Source organism: Bombina bombina, chromosome 5 (assembly GCF_027579735.1).
Source record: "Bombina bombina isolate aBomBom1 chromosome 5, aBomBom1.pri, whole genome shotgun sequence".
NCBI lineage: Eukaryota > Metazoa > Chordata > Amphibia > Anura > Bombinatoridae > Bombina > Bombina bombina.
In genome coordinates, this window is record NC_069503.1 from 561,457,068 (window position 1) to 561,470,603 (window position 13,536).

The 13,536-nt window shown below is 37.4% G+C and overlaps 1 protein-coding gene across 1 annotated transcript in view; it reads right to left on the reverse strand.

Annotated features, from left to right (window-relative positions):
- The window catches only part of LOC128661553 (CLIP-associating protein 2-like), an 898,219-nt gene extending 885,105 nt beyond the window's left edge, over positions 1-13,114 (reverse strand). Inside the window, exons 1-2 of the mRNA XM_053715796.1 lie at positions 12,950-13,114; positions 12,441-12,578 (exon numbers count right to left, since the gene is read on the reverse strand). Coding sequence (XP_053571771.1) covers positions 12,441-12,578; positions 12,950-12,983 — 172 coding nt within the window. The 5' untranslated portion in view covers positions 12,984-13,114. The remainder of the gene's footprint in view (positions 1-12,440; positions 12,579-12,949) is intronic.
- Between the last annotated feature and the right edge of the window lie 422 nt (positions 13,115-13,536).

Below are 13,536 nucleotides of genomic sequence, written 5' to 3' on the forward strand. Positions count from 1 at the left end.
ACCGTAATAATTTGTGCCATATTTTAGGTCACTTTGATACCTCCACACCACCTGTAATCCTTTCTAATAAGTTAGAAGCTGTTATTACTCAGTATAATTTAGGCAACAGAGATGCCTGTGCTTTGCTTCGGGCCTGGTTGCCATCACAAGTAGCTGCACAGCTAAGGGCACCAGTAGGCACCCATAAAGGAGTGTCTCCTGATATTGATGCAAACTGGGGAAATTCAGGGGACAGATTAAAGGAATTACAGTATGTTATGTGTTGTCGTGATGCCAGAGGTACCAGTGCCATAGCAAATGCAAGTTTAAAGGAAGGAGATGACCCGATTTTGTTTTGCACTGAGTACCTTGCACTGTATAAGATAACTTATGACTGCCACAACATGTCCCTAGATGATGCAGATTTTCTGCATTCTATGGCAAATAAATGCACATTAATTGACAGTAGTACAAGAATCACTCTTAGAAATGCCAGCTCCTATACCAACTTTGTTAATATACTTAAAGACTGGTTTAAAGACTCAACGCATAAGAATGCTACTCATAATTATATATCTATGCTAACAGAGTCAGGGAAAGCAGAGATTTTTGAGACGTTGTTTTAAATGTGGAAAGTTTGGGCACATCATGAGGGAATGTGTGACATCAATGAGAGATATCAGGGATACAAATTACATTAGGAGGCAGAGCAAAATATCATATTTAAGTAAGGAAGGAAAATACAGTGCTATATTTGAAGGTGAAAATGAACAGAATATATCTTCTTTAACAAAGAAAGAAATAATAGAAGAACCTACTAGGGAGGAAACTTGCAAAGAGCCCCCATCTAAAAAAGACTCTCAGCAAAATTGCAAAGAGCCCCCATCTAAAAAAGAAGGGACAAATGTTCCATTTCAGATGCCTTACATAACCTGGCCATTTTGGGCACTGTTTAATTATACACAATTGGCAATGCATCTATTGATATACAATTTAGCTCAGCCTGTGTATATTGCCAATTAATTGCAGAAATCTGTCTCTATTCTCTACATTCTATTACCCTGTATTCCATGTATAGTGATGGTAGAATTTTACTATAGGCAAGTAGAGATTTATTTTGTTTCATTTATTTACTTTGTATATATGTCTATATTAATGCTATGTTTCTTTCTTTTTTTTCTTTCTTTTTAGGGCTATTACTTGAAGAGAAGTGAACTTTGTACAGTCTACTTCTAGAAATTAAGAATTTTGTAATTGTTTATTTTTATTCACAGGTTGTTGCTATTCATGAATAAAATGTTTATAGTATAAAGAAATGCATTTCCCCCTTTTTCTTAAAGACCACGTGGTACTTTATGATGAGCTCATCAGTTACATAAATGTAATATAGCCACAATGAATTGTTTGCAAACATTTGATCATAACCAGTTTATTTTAAAAGTCATGGTTTCAAGTACTGTTTTATATGTATGTTATTTTGTTTGTGTTATTAATGTCATGAACTAACAATTCTGATTACTTACAGAAGCAACCTATACCATCACCCAAAGAAGCACAAATCATTTACTGTAGAGAAGACTAGATATTTTAAATTGGATAATTTAATGCAAAATCCAAATTTAGTTATTTAAGAACGCTGTTATATTTAAAGAGAACAGCAACATGTTTTGTGTGGCGTACTGTTTTTATGTTGTGTTTGTTCTGTGTTGTCTCTGTTTTATATGTTTAAAATGAATTATTGTTATTTTTTGTAATATGGTTCCTTTTCTATCAAGGAACCAAACGGGGGATCCCTTCACTACCATTTTTGTATTTTTGAGGACATTTTTTATTTTTAAGGACATTTTTTTTATCACAATAGGTAACATTTTTTTTAAATGCTTCCGTATTAGTTTTTTTTATTTTTAAATCTGTTTTGCCACAATGGTTTTCAGTAAAAAAAATTTCATAAGCCAGTTATGTTTAAAGAGTATAACATTGTCTACTTATAGGTTTAAGTGCTGACCAGTAGATTATAAGACTGTGTGCATGCCTTGAAGCAGATAATGATACTATGATTTAATGTTAAAATGACATTAGTATACATGTTTTGCAAAGCTATAGGCTACGTTTTGTTTATGACCTCAGATAGCAAGTATTTTGTATTAATAAATTATAATCTGTCACATATGTATAACATTCAAATCTCACAATGTGCTAGAGAATAATTAGCAAAGTTCGAGCACTACTCCTAGTAGTAGTCATTAAGATTGTGTGTGATATGTAACAATTAATTTGTATCATATGTATAATTACTCTAAATATGCCGATGATTTGATATACATCTCAGATTATTGTTAATTCTAACCGGGAAAAATATATATTGTATTTGTAAAATTGATCTAATCATCATATTCATAATGTGATTGTTAGAATGTGCTACACATTGTAAGGGGATTGTATTTTAGTATTTATTTAGAGTATGGATGTGAATGAATGGTTTTATTTCAGGTTGCCCCACTCACAGAAGAAACTATAAAGTGAGCAGTACAACGTTATGATCATAAGTGATTTAATGATCAAAGAGGGGAATGTTGTATTTTATGAACACACCTAACTTTAATATCAGACTGTTATTTCCATGGACATTATTGAATAATGCTAAGGGACATTTGTCTATACAAAGGGTTAAATGCACACTGACCTACAGTTCCAGTTCAGAGGTGACAAGACAAGTGGAAACCAGTTGGAGATCTGAATAAACAATAGATCAGAAGGATACCACAGGATTCACTAAGACATTTTACAACCCTTACAAACATTTTAGCATTTCAGCACAGATGTGTACAAGGCCCTGATTTTATCTCAGTTCCTATCACCAACAGCCTAAGGACATCACATTCTACCCCCCTGATCTAATGATGTCATCTGGTCTCTGAAGAATTTATAGAGTGTGGGCTGGGGTGTGAGAAAGAATGAATGACTATATAAGTTAGTTGCCATTGTAGACTAAGCAAGCTCTCTCTTCTCACTCACCTCTCCCCTTCCATCTCTCCCTCTCCCCTTTTCCAACTTCCCTTTCCTTCCCTTACATTAGTTAGCAACTTGTTTCTATGTAAATACTTATTTTCTGTATAATAAAAGAAATACTTTCATCAAGCAGCGTCCTGATTTCCTAAGCTAAAGGTAATATTAGTGTGGAAATAGTAACTAAAAAGTTAGCAGATTCTACAATAGGTATAACTAATAAATACATAGAAACTGTTTTTTTTGTGTGCTTTTTTTGGGGGGGGTGAAAATTTCAGCAACACAGAAACATTTTGGCAGATGAGACATTCTGCACACATACTACAACAGACTAAAGGTAAATCCCCAGATTTGTGTTTATACTACATAATTGCAGGGATTGTCGCCAAACAATCTAGATAAATAAATTACTTAATGTCCATATGACCTAACTCACATTAACAGTAGAATAAACAACAGGTTATGTGTGTGATTGCTGAGTAGAGTTTCTGTGCTGGATTAGAACGTGTGTCTCCATGTTCCTTAGTTCAGTATGCTACCTATTGAGCTATTCATAACCCATACACACTGAATTATTTACAGGGAAAAACAGCATTTTAAAATCCCTGAACAAAATTCCTAATAGTAAGTAAAAGATTAAGGCCAATTGTATAAAATAGAGCTATACATCTATAATATATATATATAAGTACAAGAAACAGTGGGGACATATTTTATTCCATAATACAGAGTAAAAACCTTATACAAATAATGAAAAGAGAGTATAAATGCTCTGAAACTCTTTAAGCTTAGTGTTAAATACACTGAAACTGAAAATGCTAAATAACCCCCCCCCCCCGGCAACACTTAGTATGAGTACATTTCTAGCAACCAAAGTTATACCTACATCACTGCTCAGCTTATCTAGACTGAGGTAGGTCTCAGGAAATTTGAAAAAGGCTGGGAAGTTGGGGGGGGGGGGGGTGGTAACTGCCAGAGAGTAGGCAAAAAAGAAAATGGCAAAATAACCAAATATTTTCTGTAATGAGCAAAATTAGACTTAAAATCCCATAAAAAAACACATCCCCTACAAACTAGATAGTGCACAACCATTTGCACCAAAACGCCAACAAATATCTTAAAGGGCCAAACACCTATTACAGAAAGGTGCTAAAAGGTCTCCATATAGCTGCCAGAGTTAATAAAGCCATTCAGTATAGTCTGTAATGTCTGAAAACAGCATAAAGAATGCAGGAACTGCAAAATAGGCAAAAAAGTGTGTCAATAGTTAGTCCAATGGCTGTGTTGTACCTGACTGTGCACCTACAAATAGCCTCTGAGCAAATACAATTAAATCATCTATGGTAGATAGATTATTTAATTGTATTTGCTGCAAAAACGCCACTCCACCTGCTATTCAGATGCAGCCGTATCCAGAGGAGAATCCATCCAGTGCAGATACAGGTATCACAGAGGAAATCTTGTAGGAAATACCAAAATCACACAGAAGAGGGCGGCAGTACAAGCCCCTGTGACATATGAGGACAGAAATCACATAGGAAATACCTTTACTGCGTGTTTGAAAGTGAGAGAACAGGCAAATGGTTCAAAAACTGCAAGCCTTGAAAAAAATTATCATGGCAGGAAGCACTACAACAGCACTATTCAATAGACACTCACAAACAAGCAGCAAAACAGCCAAACCAGTACTGAAACATATCAGCAGAGTTTATGGAAATGGTATATTATAGATCCATTAAGGGAGGCAGAAGACACGTCCCTGCAACCGATTGCAGGGGGTTTCTGAAAGATTTCCCATGAGGTGAAACCATATAATTATAAACTATACTCCAAATACATCCCTCTGACAAGCACTGTACTCTGAGAGGAAACCACTATATAGCATCCCTATATAATCATAAAAGCATATGTGCTAATTAAACAAGCACTAATAAGATGGCCACATGCATTCCTAATGGCTAAAGCATAAACTTCCCTCAAAAAACTTAAAACTAGTAATGAGATTATTATCAGTAGAATGTTTAAGAATGTCCTGTAGTAAGAATAAAGTGCAAAGGAAGTTTCCTGCACAAAATGTCAGAAAGGAATATCCTTATCCCTTTAAAGGATAAAAATAAGCTATAATGCCTTATATGTCCCTCATGTGAAGAGGGGAAACCCAAGGTACTAACCATGAAACCTTAAAATAAAATAAACAATCTTGCACATCTATATTCTTCACCTACCTCCAGTGGAGGCAGCAAAGACAAAACTGATTACTATAAAGGTTGGAGGGTGTATATAGAGCTCTGATGTATTTGCCTTCTCATAGTGGCAGGCAAGGTAATTCCCAGGAGTAATGGATCGTGGACTCTTATCACCAATATGAAAGAAATATAGATTTAAAATGCTTGATTTTGGTGTTTTGGGAAGGTAAACTGATGAAAATGCGGGATCTGAAATAGTTTATAAGTCCCATGCTTCTATTTACTATGTATGCAATAGTAAATAACATTTTTTTCTGCATTTCATATAGTGGTATTTTCCTATAGTATGATATTCTGCAAATTAAAACTATTTTCTGAAAATGCTTGGAGTTGAAAAAAACAAACAAACAAAAAAAAGTAATATGTGTGTGGGTACAGCACAGAAAAAAAGTTGAAATGTATCTGTAAATGCAATAAAGGGCCAAATATTAAACACCTAGCACAGGGTTGTGATAATGGCTCAGCAGCAAAGGGTTTAAGTATATTTCTGATTTATCTTTTGCTACTGTACCACTAATGGCGAGCAACACTGCTTAGTTATAGGTACAATTATTCAGTTTAAACATCAACCCTGGGTTTTCTAATACATTATTGGTTATCATCATCATAAATTAATGACACCCAAGTCTACTTTTTTTTTGCTCCAGGATTATTTCATCTAGTTGCATATTTTCAACTGCAGTCCTTACACCAACTAACATCCTTAAAACTGAGATCCTATGCATCCCCTTGACCCTCTACCCTTGCCCTTACCTATTTTAACTCCCACACTTGCTACCCTTAGTTTACATTTTACAGTTCTAATTCATTTACTCCTCATATTGCACATCGACTACTGCACCTCTATGCTTGCTGGTCTTCCAGCACACTATCTGTGCCCATTTAAATTCTTTATGAAGACCGCTGCCAAAAGCCACATTAAACATCATCCCATCTGTTAAAGCAATATTTCAGTACCTCTAGTAACTCCTTGTATTATCCTCCAGGAAAAAAAAAATAGAAATCCCTCACATACAAATCATTCACTCCCCTCTCACCTAGAAATATTCCTCCACTCACACTCTTTGCTTTGTCCAAACCCCAATCCTCCATCACATCCTTAGACCCATGTCTAAACGAGTATTCATAATATCCACTGCTACTAGGGAACTGTTTGCTCACTCTGCAGTATTTACCTCAAGCTTTCAGTTTCCAGTGTTCCATAAAAACTCACTTATTCAGAGGTCTCTGTTTTTTTACAAAGGTTTTCTAATCTGATCCTAATCTACATGTTAGTATGCAAGCTCAAAACTATAAATAATAACTTGTGGTGAAGGGCCTTTGGCCCTTTAGAGTCCGTGTAACTATTTAATTTTGTAAACAAAAAGTGTAATAACAGTACCCTTTGTATTGATGTTTAATAGATACTTTATAAGAAGGATTATGAAAATAATAATAAAATAAATACTGTATTACAAAATAAAATCCCAACTTTGAATTCATACTTACAAGCCCCTATTAGGGATATTGTATGCATTTTTTTCTATCATGCATATGGAGGAACAACATTTAAACATATTTTTCTCTTTTAAACAAATACATATTAAAACACACTGTTTAACATTGTGTACGACTAATGTTCACTAGCTGATAAAGATATCTATCACACAACTCAGCACTCCCACAACCTGAAATTAACAAATGAAAAAATAACAGCACCATTTAAATTTACACTCAAAAGCATGCAATTTTAAGACACTCAAGTGTAGTTCTATTTTAAAATGTGTTTTATTCTCTTAGTATCGCATGTCTCTTGTGATTGGCTAACAAGATGTGTTAAGCAGGCTGCCAATGTTCCTTCAGCAAATGAAAACAAGAGAATGAAGCAAATTTGACAATAGAGGTAAATTGAAAAGTTGCATAAAATTGTATGTTCTATCCGAATCCGAAAGAAAAATTTGAGGTTTCCTGTCCTTTTAATTCTGCATAAACCCCAAAATCCAAGTGGAGAATAAAAGTATTAGCACTTCTATTTTTGCACTCATTACAAGGCCAACGTTACTTTATATTGATTCAGCGATAGTCTAGTGGGCACAGTAAAAATCATGTCAGATATCACTACCTGCCTCTGCTAAAGAAAAAGCATGCCAGCTTATACAAGAAACTGCACAGCTCTCAAATGAAATAGCCTGTACGTTCCATATCAGCCTAAGAACCCAAGCATTCTTCCACATAAGCAGTCAAAATCACATAGCAAACATGATTAAAAACACTGTTCAATAATACCCCTCAGGAGATATTAACCCTTGATTCCATAAAGATAAAGGAGTCCTTCTGTGACCCTGTCTCCTATCGTTAACGTCTGTAAAATAATGAAACAATCTTACCGGAATCTATGCCGTGGAACAGTGACACGGTCCTTCAAGCTTGACTGATTGTAGCAGCGCTTCTGACATGGGCTTGAGTGAAGAAAAGCAGGCAGTGAAACTCGTCAACACTGATTGCTTAAGGAGCTGTTATTATGAGTCTGCATGGGTTCGCAGAAAGACTCTCCCTGCATCTCCAGACTCTAACTTTCGTCAATGCTCTCACTGAGAGGCTGACAAGACTACTTAAAACTCCAGTCCCATCTCGAAGAGTACTACCCTCCAAAAGGAACTACTTCTGACACTTCTCTGCCAACCTCCTGTGACAAAAGGCAAAGAACGACTGAAGGATGAGGGAAGTGGGGGAGGTATTTAAGCCTTTGGCTGGAGTGTTTTTGCCTCATCCTGGTGGCCAGGTTCTGTATTTCCACAAGTAAGGAATGAAGCCGTGGACTCTCCTCATATTAAGAAGGAAATTTGTTTAAGCACTTTAGGTCCAGAATTGCACGGAAAGTTTCCTCCTTCTTTGGGACCACGAAAAAGGTTTGAATAAAACCCTAAACCTCTTTCTTCGATAGGCACCAGGACCACAACTCCTTAGGAGGATAGGTCCCGAACGCACCCTAGAAAGGCATCCCTATTTTCTGGTCTGGTAGACAGGTTCAAGAGTAGGAATTTGCCCCTGGGTGGATTAGATTTGAAGCTTATCTTGTATCCCTGAGTGTGACGTCCAGGACCCACGTATCCTGTACATCTATGGACCAAGCGTCTAAAAAAAAAAAAGGAGACAGTCTGCCCCCTACATGATCTGATCCTGGATCAGGGGCCGCCCCTTTATGCTGATTTGTTTTCGGCAGGCTTCTTATTCTGCTTGGACTTATTCCAGGACTGAGCCGGCTTCCAAGTACTCTTGGGTTTCTCGGGCTTGGATGAGAATTGTTGTCGTTGGGATTTGTTAGAACGAAAGGAACGAAAATTAGAAGATTGTCGTCCCTTAGACTTCTTCTTCTTATCTTGTGGTAGGAAGGCACCCTTGACTCTGGACCAAATAAAATCTTTCACTTGAAGGGAAGAGAAAGGATTTTGGACTTCAGTCATATCCACAGACCAAGACTTCTACCAGAGCGCCCGGCAGGCTAGGAACGCAAAGCCAGAGACCTTTGCATTTAGGCGAATAATTTGCATATTCGCATCACAGATAAAAAAATTAGCAATTCTCCGAGCTTTAATTCTGCCTTGAATGTCCTTGAGGGGAGACTCCACCTCAATGAGTTCCAACAAAGAGTCGCACCAGTAGGTAGCTACTCCAGCAGCTGCGGTAACTGCAGCCTCCGGTTGAAACAAAAATCCTGTATGTTGAAACATCTCTCTCAGAAAGGTTTCCATTTTCTTATCCATCAGCTCTCTGAACAAAGAACTATCCTCAAGACGGCTCCTCCACAGCAGGAGGCTTAGACACTAAGAACTCAGACCCAGAAAGTTCACCCCCTGAAGCTACAGAGGTTAACTCATCATTGTATAACTGGGACATAATAGCTAAATCCGATAAATATTTAGATGACAGGAGAGCTATGTTTAACCTTTCTCTTGCGTTTGTTAGAGCCAGGTAATGCACTGAGGGCGGCAGACAGCGCCATTTGTAACTATGTGGCAAAGTCCGCAGGACGAAGGCCCCCTCCAGATGGAGGATTAGATGTGCTACGGGGAACTGCATGTGGAGTGGATAATGTAGCAAGGATAGTAATCTCACGGGACTGAGAGATAGACGGCTCAGAGGGACTAATAGCCTTAGCAGGCTTGTCTCCCTTCTTAGACTTTATAACGGTGAAAACCACGGCCTCCTCACAATATAAACAGGTATGATTTAGTACAGAAGAAGTACCTTCTAACATGTCAGAGTCCTCTATAGCTCAAGTTATACTCACAGAAGGACACAAATAAAAAAAAAATTTTTTATATACTCCCAATGGCTGGGGCACTCACCACCTCCTAGACCCAGACAGTTAATAGAGGAAATGCTCTTCTCAGGTTGAAGTCTCAGATGGAATGGAGGAAATTAACATAGACCACATGCTATGAAAAGTACAGAAAGTTAATAGGAGCTGTGCAACACTTTAAAAAACGAAAGTGAAACCTATTTGTTAGTTGATGCTGAGAAGCGTGCGGCGTGTCTGGCAACAACCGTGAAGAGGGACGCGAAACTAGTCAGACAGCTAATAGTGTCTCTCATACACTCCTGCCATTTGTCTCTTTTAGCGTGTCATCCAGCGTTTGTAGCTGGTTAAAATCTTTTTAACCTTGTTTTTTCAATAAAGGATACTTTTTATTTTTTTTAAAAAAGAAACCCTCGTTGCAGTGCCTGCTTACTACTTGTACTCTGGATCTGAAACCTATTTGTTCTAGCCAAAAACACACAATCTATAAGCCCAGCACATAAAATCACACAAAACAGAAAGTAAATAATGAATACACTAATTAATTAACACCAACTGTTCAATAAACCCCCCTCAGAGGATATTAACCCTGGATCCTATGAAGGTTTAAAGGAGCCACACTGTGAACCTGTTATAGCGTTTTATGTGTACAAATTTAAATGATCATACATCTAGGATCTATGCTGTGGAACAGAACACAGCCTCTCAAGTGTGACAGTCTTATAGCAGCGCTTCTGACATGGACTTGAGTGAGAGAAAGCAGGTAGTGAAACTCGTCAACACTGATTGCTTAGGAGCTTTTAGCAGTAGTCTGGATGGTTTCGCAGAAAAACTTTCCCTGCATCGCCAGACTCTAACTTTCATCAATACTCTCACTGAGAGGTTGACATGACTACATAAAACTCGAGTCCTATCTCGAAGGGCAGATACCCTGTTTCAGGACTCTCCAAATCTTCTGACTCTTCTCTGCCACCTCCTATCGTGATGAAAGGCAAAGAATAACTGGGGTAATGAGGAAGTGGGAGGGATATTTAAGCCTTTGGCTGGGGTGTCTTTGCTTCCTCCTGGTGGTCAAGTGTTGTTTCTCCCAACAGTAAGGAATGAAGCCGTGGACTCTCCCTGTCTTAGGAAGGAAAAAATAATTATAGCAGTTTTATGTTCAAATAAGAGCGCAAACTACTGCTCCACTCGGAATCAAGCCCAGTGTGTGGGCCATGCTCATCTTCACACACAGGGGAGAGGTCTACATAGAAGATACATGGGGTCAATTTATTAATGTGCGAGCGGACATTATGCAATGAAGCACATCATGTCCGCTGCACATCGATAAATGCCGACAGCATTTGCTGTCGGCATTTATCATTGCACCAGCAGTTCTTGTTAACTGCTGGTGCAATGCCGCCCTCTGCAGATTCGCAGCCAATCGGCCGCTAGCAGGGGGTGTCAATCAACCCGATTGTATTCGATCAGGTTGATTTCTGTCCGCCGCCTGAGAGCAGGCGAACAGGTTATGGAGCAGCAGTCTTTAGACCGCTGCTTCATAACTTCTGTTTCCGGCGAGCCTAAAGGGTCGCCAGAATCATGGGGCATCAAGCTCCATATGGAGCTTGATAAATTGACCCCATGGTCTTAGACAGTGAGTCTAATTATTAGCGATTAGCAATGGCCATAACATTTAATTTACTTATTTTCGCTAATAATCCTCTCACTTGTGTGGTATATTGATGTATAAAAAAGTTGAAAAAAGTTTAAGAAGCTCAGATTTAGCGCTGTGGAATCTGTTGACACTCTACTAATAACTGATAATAATAAATGTATTGCACACCACAATGGTTATTTATGATGAGAGCACACAGAAGACTGAAAAAAATACTGATAAATGACTGTATGGAAAGCTACTCAGACAAGCACACCAGATCTTTGCTGTATTCCCTGCTACTACACAGTAATTCTAAGCTATGCAATTAAAAGGCCATTATAGTGTAAAAACTGAATGCTCTTATTCATTACTTTTATTATTATCTGTTATTTTTAGAGTGCCAACAGATTCCACAGCACGGCATGTAATTTTATCACTAGCAACCATGAAAATCTATCTATTACTATTATCTAATTTGATTTGTTCTCTTGGTATCCTTTGCTACCTAGGCTTATCTTTAGATAGGCTCAGGAGCAGCAATGCACTACTGGGAGCTAGCTGATGATTGGTGGCTTCGCATATATGTCTCTTGTCACTGGCTCACCCAATCCATTCAGCTAGCTCCCAGAAGTGCATAACTGCTCCGTCAACAAAGGCTACCAACAAAAGAAAGCAAATTAGGTAATAGAAGTTAACTGGAAAGTAGTTAAAAAGTGTATGCTCTATCTGAATCGAGAAACAAAAAAAATGGAGCATATTAATGTTAGTGATTTCATTAGAGGGACATTAAACACTAAATAAATGTAAGAAAGAATGATGTATTCACAGAAAAAGATTAGTCTGAGAATAAGATGTAGATGTATTTTTTAAAGTTCCATTAGCTGTTTAAATATTAACAAAATAAGTGTAAAGTTTGAGTGTCTATAAAACAACTTAGGTTACCTTCTCTGTTTTGTCCAATTAGGCACAGTTATAAATAGATCACTAGAGAGTGCAGCCAATGGCTGTGTGGAATATAAATGTTCTGCACTTCCATTTCTAACAGGAACTGAAAAGCTCACAATTTCAGAATGGAATTACAGGAAAAGGAGGACAAAATAAAAAATGAAAGTATATTGCAGAAATAGTTTATATATATATATATATGATTTATAATTTTATATAACCGTCTCAAAGTGTTTAATGTCCCTTTAAGTGTGTAGCTGTAAATTACTTTGTAACAAAGATTGATAATATTCATAAACAAAATCAGCACTGATTGTGTATAAATTTACTATGTAATGCGTTTTACCTACAACCTTGACTCCAGTCACAGGCTTCCTTGCAGGGTTGCTTGGATTCCCTGGTCTCTTGGGAGCAGGAAGCTTGAAAGCTGATGCAGCTGAGGATCTGTTGCCATCCACTGTCTCATCATCATCAACGCTTTTATCTATGAATCATAAAAACAAAACACAGAGAGTGAGACAGGGACACACCTTAAATGGATCACTTGAAATCAGAGCTTGTAAATCCCACACAACAGCTCAAGGATATCAAATTTACACTAGAATAACTATGGTGGGGGAGAAGAAAAATCAATGCTAATTATTACATCATTTGATATAGGCCAAAATGCCATAGGAAAGTGAAATCAAAAAGGTAAATCATGTGCACCTAACAATTAGGTAAGAAGGATGAAGAGAAGGGAGAACATGAAAAACACATTACATTTTATTTATTACCTGATGCTGGGGTGTTTCCCTTTAGAATGTGTGAAGCTACAACTAGCATCGTTTCTCCCACTCTTATATTCCCACTTACAATCACAGATGCGTTTGCAGATCAGTCGCCTCATTCCTCTCAATAATCCTGGATTTCCCCTTAAATGTAGGATATTCCTGGTAGCTCACATGGCCCTTCTTCCCTTCCCCCATAAGCAAAGAACAACAGATTTTCAGGAACTACAAGCAGAGCTCTCAGCACACAGAAAGGATCATACATTTGATGCTGAGGCAACTGTCTGCATCTTTCCTCTCTCTTTGCCTGCATTAAGTGGGGCAACAGCCAATGAGCAGCATGGTGACATCATTCTCAGACAACCACTGCTAAATTAAAGGTGGAAGCTTAGTCTGAATACCAATCCCTATGCTTGTAACATGAATGAGAATCATAAACAAAAAAACTAGCCCTACTTAATAAACTTCACTTTGAATTCCGTAAACATATAATTATTTTCAATTTCTTGAAATAAGTATTGCATGGTTAAGAAGATGCCAAAACACAAATCATGTTTTTACACCCAAACACTGCTATGTAAAGGAAACAAACAGTTTTTTTGTTTTTGTTTTTTGTTTTTTTTTTTAAAAAGGAAAGAAATACTGTAATTAACCCCTTAATGACCGAGGACG